General features: G+C 45.9%; 1 protein-coding gene across 2 annotated transcripts; it reads left to right on the forward strand.

The window, feature by feature from the left end:
- The first annotated feature begins 778 nt into the window (after positions 1-778).
- On the forward strand, positions 779-8,063 carry hsp90ab1.S (heat shock protein 90kDa alpha family class B member 1 S homeolog). 2 transcript variants are annotated; one of them, NM_001093155.1, is given in 12 exon segments: positions 779-825; positions 1,955-2,101; positions 3,053-3,259; positions 3,858-4,017; positions 4,112-4,245; positions 4,358-4,660; positions 4,759-4,924; positions 5,243-5,433; positions 5,528-5,675; positions 5,807-6,075; positions 6,167-6,500; positions 7,147-8,063. In NM_001093155.1, coding segments are annotated over 11 exon segments (2,169 nt in total). In that variant the 5' UTR covers positions 779-825; the 3' UTR covers positions 7,257-8,063.
- Positions 8,064-8,576: the final 513 nt, after the last annotated feature.

The following is an 8,576-nucleotide window of genomic DNA, read 5'->3' on the forward strand; positions in this document are numbered from 1 at the left end:
GAAGCTGCTCGGATGAGAAGTGAAACGTCTTCATTGATTACTCAGCAAGTCCAGAGGTTTCTAGATTTACCTGTACGAGATCAACTAAAGGAGAACAACAGCCAAAAATCCATGTTCTCCCTGTGACTCATCCGCAGCCGTTTGTCCCTGCAGTTGGTGACGTAACAGAGCTGCTGCCCCGCCCACAAGCTTGTTCCTCCCACAAACAACAGAAGGAGAATGGAATGACAAAGCAGCAGATGGCGGCAGGGGGGACTGAAGACCTAAGGAATAGACTGAGACAAGGAAGAGGCGGGAAGGGGAGGGCACAGAGGCGCGACTACCAGAGAACCTACTAGAAGCATTGCCTCCTCCTCCTTCTAGAAACTACTAGAAGCAATGCCTCCTCCTCCCCCAAAAAGTAGTCCCACTAGCACTTTCTATTTGGGGGAAGTTCCCGGGGCGGAGTTAAAGGGGTCACTGTGAGGAGGCGATGTTAAAAATGACTGATGAGTCAAGTAGGGCTGCGCATGCGCAGTTCCCTTCCAGAGACGCACACAAGAGCCTTATAATTACAACTGGACTGGAAACAGCTCGCGCTGAGAGTCCAGTTCTTCCCCAGATCTGCGCTAAGATATATCGGTGTCCTTCTTCCGGCTGCACACTCTCCTTGTCCCTGCGCATGTATACACACGCACACAGCAAATAGTCCCGGCGCTGGTGCAGGCGGAGGGATCTAGGGTTGCGCTTCGCCCGATATAAAAGGCAACCGGTTCACTGCATCTTTCTTCTTCATTCACCAATTCCCCAGTAGTCACCGGGAGCGGAGATCCACTAGCAGACAAGGTACCGGCAGGGTCGTAGCTTTACGCAGTGCGGGGTTTTGGGGGGAGCGTTGTGGGGGTCGGCGCTGGTTTCTGGGGGTCGGCGCCGGTTTCTGAGGACGCAGTGGAACTGTCCCCCCCCCACATATTCCCACTGAGTTGGGAGTCCTAGTATTGGAGGAGAGGCAGTAAGATCTGGATTGGGACAGGACTAAACCAAGTGGCTGTGGGAGGGTCTCTTTATTTTAGACGAGTTTTCAGGGTCCCTAGTGGTTCATTCTGGGGCTCCTGTACATCTCTGTGTGGGGAATGGCGTTTGTGCCTTAATGCAGGAACCCCAACTGTCAGTCCTGGCCCCGCCCTTGGAACCTTCTCGATCTCTTCCCTCCCCCACTCCCTCGGGTGGGGGCGCACGTGGTTGAGCAGCCGGTAGTCAGAGCGCCGCCATATTGGGATTTAATGCGACATAACTGGGCCCGGCCCTGGAACCTCTGCTCTGTCTGTATCCATGGAAACGAGGCCCCGTGTACGTTACGTTACCCCTACGTTTAGCAATGGTCTGCCCCTTGTTACCTACACACCGTGTGCCGGGATTAGCGTACTCTTCTCATGGGGGGAGGCACAATCTTTATATGTTCCCTACACAATGGTCTCTGCTGATAAAAAGGGAACGGTCTCCTCTCTGCGCTGTCCCCTAGTCTTAAAGGGAACTTCCTCGCTGGTTACACCAGAGATGAGCGACTGGTTTATGTTTCTAATGACCCTTTGTCTGATGGTTTAATGGGGGGGGGGGGGTCGGGTTTCACAGGGAATCGGAGTCTTTGTCCTGATGTGGGGGGCAGGAGGCAGTAATACTTCAGATTCGGTTGAATCCTCATGCCCGACCATTATCCTAATCTGCATATTCAAATCTGGGGCAGGGAGGGAAATAATGTGACTTTTTGTTACAAAACAAGGAAGTTAAACGTTTCCCCCTTCCCCCCCCCCTAATTTTCATATGCAAATAGGATTCAGTGTTCGGCCGAATCTTTCACACAAAGATTCTGGGGTTTGGCGGAATCCAAAATAGAGGCTTCTGTTCATCCCTAGTTATGTGAGTATCTAATGGTTTTGTTTAGGAGACAGAATGAGACTTATTTCCTTCTCTGCAGATGCCAGAAGTTGCCCACAATGGCGAGGAGGAGGTGGAGACATTTGCCTTCCAGGCGGAAATTGCGCAGTTGATGTCCCTGATCATCAATACCTTCTACTCCAACAAAGAGATCTTTCTGCGAGAATTAATCTCCAACGCCTCAGATGTAAGTCTTCTTTCCTTGTCTGGTTATGTAGCAGCTGTGAGCAGTATATGGTGTCCCGTCAGATGTGTAGGCCCACGGGTTATACTTTTGTTTTGCTTCAGCCTGTGTATTGCATGGATATCCAAGGCAGATCTCTAATGCTAGCTGTTGGCTTTAGCCATAGAATGAAGTGTATTCTGCAGCCAAGCTGGTATAGTTGTAGATATCATGGCTGCTTCCCTGCCTCTCAAATAACCAATCAGACTCTGTCCTGGCCATTAATTGGCACAGCACAACTGTATAAAATTCATGCACCCGTCTATATTGTCAATACATGCAGTGATCTTATTGGTAGCCAATATTAATCTTTTTTTTTTAAAGGGGACCTGTCACCCTAAGAAATAATTCCAAATTCTTTTCCATCATGTTAGTTGAGCAAAATATAAACTTTACCTAGACTGTTATTTAAAATTTGTTTCTTTTGGTCTTGGAATTATAAAATACCACAAGCAGGCAGCTGCCATTTTGCAAATTCTTATCACCCAAAAATCTTGTGTATGTGCCTGAATGGGGGACCTAATGCCCATACACATTACCCTACACACATATAGAGTGTGGGGAGGGCAGTGACATGTAGGAAGTTCTGAATGGAAAGTGAAAGTACGGTAACTGACTGCCCCACCTCAGGCATAGAGGTGATATTTGATTGACAGCTCAGATATTTAAACACTTTTTTTTTTTTAAACACTTTTTTTTTTTTTTTATAAGTTATGGATGTTTTTAATGAAAAAGAACTTTCAAATTAACCATGGATCACAAAGGAATTTCATTATGCAGCTTTTTATGTATAGTTGACTGGTCCGCTTTAAGTATGACATTGCCATGGTATGTAAAATGTTGGGACACTCCACGCACAGTGTGTGCCTATGGCCATCTTTAACCAAAATCCATTCTTCCTGCTCTGTGCTGCAGGCCCTGGATAAGATCCGATATGAGAGCCTGACTGACCCATCTAAGCTGGACAGTGGCAAGGACCTGAAGATTGACATTATTCCTAACCGGTTGGAGCGCACACTGACTATGATTGATACCGGAATTGGCATGACTAAAGCTGACCTCATCAACAATCTGGGAACCATTGCCAAGTCCGGCACCAAGGCTTTCATGGAGGCACTACAGGTAGGTAGCAGAGGCAGGATATAAAGAACACTAGGAAAACTCTTCCCTTGAGAAGGAAGGCTACCAAAGCAGTTTATTGCCAATATATTAGCCACAATAGTGCAAGCCATAACACTCTTATTTATTCTGAAGAATGCTTTACCATAGTGGAGTAAGCAGCTCTAGAAGCGCTCTTGTTTAATTAGGATAGCAACTGCCATATTAGGCAGGAAGTGATGTCACAACAAGCTAAATCGCTTGCTCATGGCTCTGGGCCCTGGAGGTTTAAGCTGAAAACAGGAAGTCTGATACAGAAGCCCATGAGTACACCATAGAAGGAAAGAAATGTGCTGTTTATTTTGACAGAGGACTCAGAGCAGCATTACTTTTTGATAAAGCTTATTTAATTTTATCTTTTCCTTCGCCTTTAAGCAGAATTAAGTTGATTAAGCAGAATTAAGTTGATTAAGGAAGAATTAAGTTGATTTACACTCACCTGGTTTTTCATATTCGGCACTAGCCAGTATATTGCGCAATAAAGAGAGTAACTGAAGTCTGTGCAATCTGCGTCTGGCTGGGTCATTATTGGTACTTAGCTGACACCCTTTCTTTCTGGCAGGCTGGTGCTGACATCTCCATGATTGGTCAGTTCGGTGTGGGTTTCTATTCTGCATACCTGGTGGCAGAGAAGGTTGTGGTCATTACCAAACACAATGATGATGAGCAATATGCTTGGGAATCTTCTGCTGGTGGCTCCTTCACTGTGAAGGTTGATACTGGTGAGTTAGCCTTAACTGTTAATGGCAAAGAATTCATTAAAAGCTTTTCTTCTTTACCTTGGCACTCCTAACCTTGAACTTCTTTCTTTTGTAGGTGAGCCCATTGGCCGTGGTACCAAAGTCATCCTGCATCTGAAGGAAGATCAGACTGAGTACCTGGAAGAGAAACGTGTCAAGGAAACTGTAAAGAAGCATTCCCAGTTCATTGGCTACCCTATCACCCTTTATGTAAGTACAGCCAATCTGGGGGTTCAATCACTGCTTTGTGACAGTGGCACTTGTGGCTGAAACAAGTCCAATTATCTGATTGGCTCATTGTGAATATTTGTCTCCCTGGCAGCTGGAAAAGGAGCGGGAAAAGGAGATCAGTGATGATGAGGCAGAGGAGGAGAAAGAAGAAAAGAAGGAAGAGGAAGGAGAGAACGACAAACCTAAAATAGAGGATGTGGGCTCTGATGAGGAAGAGGAAGGGAAAGATAAGAAGAAAAAGACCAAGAAGATCAAGGAAAAGTACATTGATCAGGAGGAGCTGAACAAAACCAAGCCCATCTGGACCCGCAACCCTGATGATATTACACAGGAAGAGTATGGAGAGTTCTACAAGAGTCTGACCAATGACTGGGAGGATCACCTGGCTGTAAAGGTAAGTAATAGCCAAACAAGCAGATGCTTCCTGGGTTTTGGGTCCAATATCTCTGTACCCAATGCAGTGCTAATGCCACCTGTTCTGTTCCACATCAGCATTTCTCTGTGGAAGGGCAGCTGGAGTTCCGTGCTCTGCTATTCATCCCCCGCCGTGCTCCCTTTGACCTTTTTGAGAACAAGAAGAAAAAGAACAACATCAAACTGTATGTGCGCCGTGTGTTCATCATGGATAGCTGCGATGAGCTGATCCCAGAGTATCTGAGTAAGTGGCTTCTTGATCTGTGTCCTAGTCTGACACTGAAATAAAAAAATGCCAACCCCAGCAGCTTCAATGTATAACTTTTGGGAAGCGCAGTTTAAGCCACAAAACGGCTCATGTGAATGCTTTGTGTAGATTCCCATAGACAAATACAAGAGATCCTCTGCACTCAACCCATTATCAATATAGTTAAAACATTGAGACACTTTGTGCATACAGCTACTAAAATCTTTTAAACAAAACAGGGAAGGTTTGTCCATATATTGCAATATATTTTAAGCTCCCTGCATGAGCCACCTATAACTGCCCCCTTTATTTCAGACTTTGTCCGTGGGGTGGTCGATTCTGAGGATCTGCCCTTGAACATTTCCCGTGAGATGCTCCAGCAGAGCAAGATTCTGAAGGTGATCCGCAAGAACATTGTCAAGAAGTGTCTGGAGCTCTTCTGTGAGCTGGCTGAGGACAAGGAGAACTACAAGAAATTCTACGAGGGTTTCTCAAAGAACCTGAAGGTGAGTGAAAGACTGGAGTTGTACTGCATCGATGTAAAGCATGCAGCAGTCCCCAGTGTCTCTTGCAATTGGGGTGACTTTAATTTCATTACAGCTTGGTATCCATGAGGACTCCACAAACCGCAAGAAGCTGTCTGAGCTCCTGAGGTACCACACTTCCCAGACAGGTGATGAGATGGCCTCTCTAACAGAGTATGTGTCCCGGATGAAGGAGAACCAGAAGAGCATCTATTACATAACCGGTAAGTGAGCCACATATCCCACTACAGCAAAAATCTGCTCTGAGCTTGCCTCAACTACCCAGAAGAAGCAGGGAATTTTGTTTTTGTTTTTTTAATTGGATTTTCAGGTTTGACCCTCTGTTCTGTTGCAGGTGAGAGCAAGGACCAGGTTGCAAACTCTGCCTTTGTGGAGCGAGTAAGGAAGCGCGGCTTCGAGGTGGTGTATATGACTGAGCCAATCGATGAGTACTGTGTGCAGCAGCTGAAGGAGTTTGACGGGAAGACTCTAGTGTCTGTGACCAAGGAGGGCCTTGAGCTTCCTGAAGATGAGGAGGAAAAGAAGACCATGGAGGAGAACAAGACTAAATTTGAGAGTTTGTGCAAACTGATGAAGGAAATCTTGGACAAGAAAGTTGAGAAGGTGAGGCAAGGGCAGAAGTTGCCCTTTGTGCATAACCCCCAGTTTAGCCTTGTCCTGCTAACCACAAATTCTGTTAATTGTTCCCCTGCAGGTCACCGTGTCCAACAGACTCGTCTCGTCTCCTTGCTGCATTGTGACCAGCACCTACGGCTGGACCGCAAATATGGAACGCATCATGAAAGCTCAAGCTCTTCGGGACAATTCCACAATGGGCTACATGATGGCTAAGAAGCACTTGGAAATCAACCCCGAGCACCCCATTGTGGAGACACTGAGGCAGAAGGCAGACACTGACAAAAATGACAAAGCCGTGAAGGACCTAGTGGTGCTGCTCTTTGAGACTGCGCTGCTGTCGTCTGGCTTCTCACTGGATGATCCCCAGACACACTCAAACAGAATCTACAGGATGATCAAGCTCGGTCTGGGTAAGTGGCTTTTTTTTTTTTTTTTCCCCCAGGATAGGGACTAGGTGCTGGAATACTTTGGCACTGGCTGTTTAAAGGGATTTTGGCTACAGGGTCCCTAAAGTAATACCCCCCAGAAAAGCCAATACCCTAAGTAGCCGCCCCAGCATTCTCCAATTGGCAACAGGCTACAGACAGACGCATATCTGGTTGGATGGGGATTGTTGCCCACGGTTTCTGTTGTAGGCAGAAATATTAATGATTCTGTCCAGAATAGAGCTGGGGTATGGCAAGCAATGACCTTTGGGTTGTATGATGCCTGTGGCTTGGCAATGATCTCAATTGAGTGTTACTGGAATTAATGGGAGGGATCTCGGCAACATCTCTGGTTTGTAAGTGGAATAACCACCCCATACAAGTAGCGCTTGTTAAAGCGGGGCTGTCGCCCTAAGAAATCTGTGCTATTAAAATCTATGAATTGCAATTTCTTTCTCATTTGGAATTCACATTTACAGCATATAAACAGGCCAGTCTGAGCTGTCAAGTGAGGTTTTAAATACCTAGTTTGGATGTTTTAATGGAAAAATTAGGTTTCATGTTTGAAGGGTTTTCTTTTAAATACAGTAGTTTGGATGGACCCCTTTAACCTTTTTTTCTTGTCGTTCAGGTATTGATGACGATGATGCACCTATAGAAGAAGCGTCACCCTCTGTGCCAGATGACATCCCACCTCTGGAGGGTGAAGAAGACGCTTCTCGCATGGAGGAAGTCGATTAATCCGTTTGCTGGAATTAATACCTGTCCTGCCCCCTCCCACCTGCATATGTGCACTGTCTGTAAACTCAGTAGGGGGACGACTTCTCCCTTGGACTTTAAATGTCACGTGATACTGGGGATGGATTTCCTTCCTTATAAAATATATTTGGGGAAGCTTCAAGACGATGGCTGCTGTATCCTTTCTCTGCACCCCATTTTTGTGTTCCAGTCTCTGAGCAGTTTAGTTCTGTAAGTTATTGTAGCAGTATGGCAGCTAGCTTGGCTTGTGATAGCCCTGTGTTAGTGGCCAGTTGGTTACTGAGCTACCGGTGGGTCTGTTAGAATCTGTAAACACATGATCTTACAGGCTTGCCTCTAATCCTACCCTGTGCTGCTACAGTAATGGGCATGGTGGATTAATATGTTCTAATATGGTGCAGGGCCACTTACCTGGCTGAGAAGCTTTAGTAATCATCCTGCTGCCCCTCTCATTCACTTGCATGGGGAATGACTAATGTGCTGCTGACTGTCAGGCCTTGTGCTACCTGCCATTTTCATTCAGTCAGTGGGAGGAAACCTGGTGCTTGTCAGCCAATGCTGCCTACATCTGTAGCACCGCAGTGTCACCCCCCTCCCCCCCAAATCTGACCTGTGTCGAGTGTTAGCCCCTCTCAGACTGGAATCTCTTGCCCCTCCCCAGATGTCTTGAATGCTCTATCACCCCAGTCCTACACCTCTCTATAGAGAGCCTCAATACGGAAACTTTATTTTATTTTTTGTTGTAAAGTTAAAAATGTTGCGCAAAATAAAGATCTTTTTACAGTGAAACAACTTGTCTCCTATTTATGTGCAGACTGCAGGGGCTACAGGGACTTGTTACAGGTGATCCCTGGGCTTTTTCCCTGTGTATTTGTAAGAGTGCAGGTGTTGTGTAAATGGAGATGCACAGGACTCTGTAGATTTGCAATCTGGGTTATGGAAAATGAAGAGCTGCTGAAAAATACATTAAAACTGCCTCATTATTGAGCAGGTGGAGGCTGTTAAACAAGAACTAAAGTAAACAGAAGTAGGTAGAAATGTTGTACATGATGTTTTGTGCTTCTGTACCAGCCCAAGGCAACCACAGCCCTTTAGCAGTAAAGATCTGTGTCTCCAAAGATGCCCCAGTAGCTCCCCATCTTCTTTTCTGCTGATTCACTGCACATGCTCTGTGCTGCTGTCACTTACTGAGCTTAGGGAGCCACTCACAATATACAGTACACATAGAATAGAATTGTCACAATATAAGGCTGATTAGTAATTAATACACATAATTACTACATGGCAGCACAGAAACCAGTG

The sequence above is a fragment of the Xenopus laevis genome, chromosome 5S (genome assembly GCF_017654675.1).
Source record: "Xenopus laevis strain J_2021 chromosome 5S, Xenopus_laevis_v10.1, whole genome shotgun sequence".
NCBI lineage: Eukaryota > Metazoa > Chordata > Amphibia > Anura > Pipidae > Xenopus > Xenopus laevis.

Bases quoted from the DNA above. Each gene is read 5' to 3' on its own strand.
- hsp90ab1.S (XM_018264449.1), top strand. The intron at 2,102-3,052 runs GTAAGTCTTCTT...TCTGTGCTGCAG, and splicing joins TAATCTCCAACGCCTCAGAT to GCCCTGGATAAGATCCGATA. The intron at 6,501-7,146 runs GTAAGTGGCTTT...CTTGTCGTTCAG, and splicing joins GATGATCAAGCTCGGTCTGG to GTATTGATGACGATGATGCA.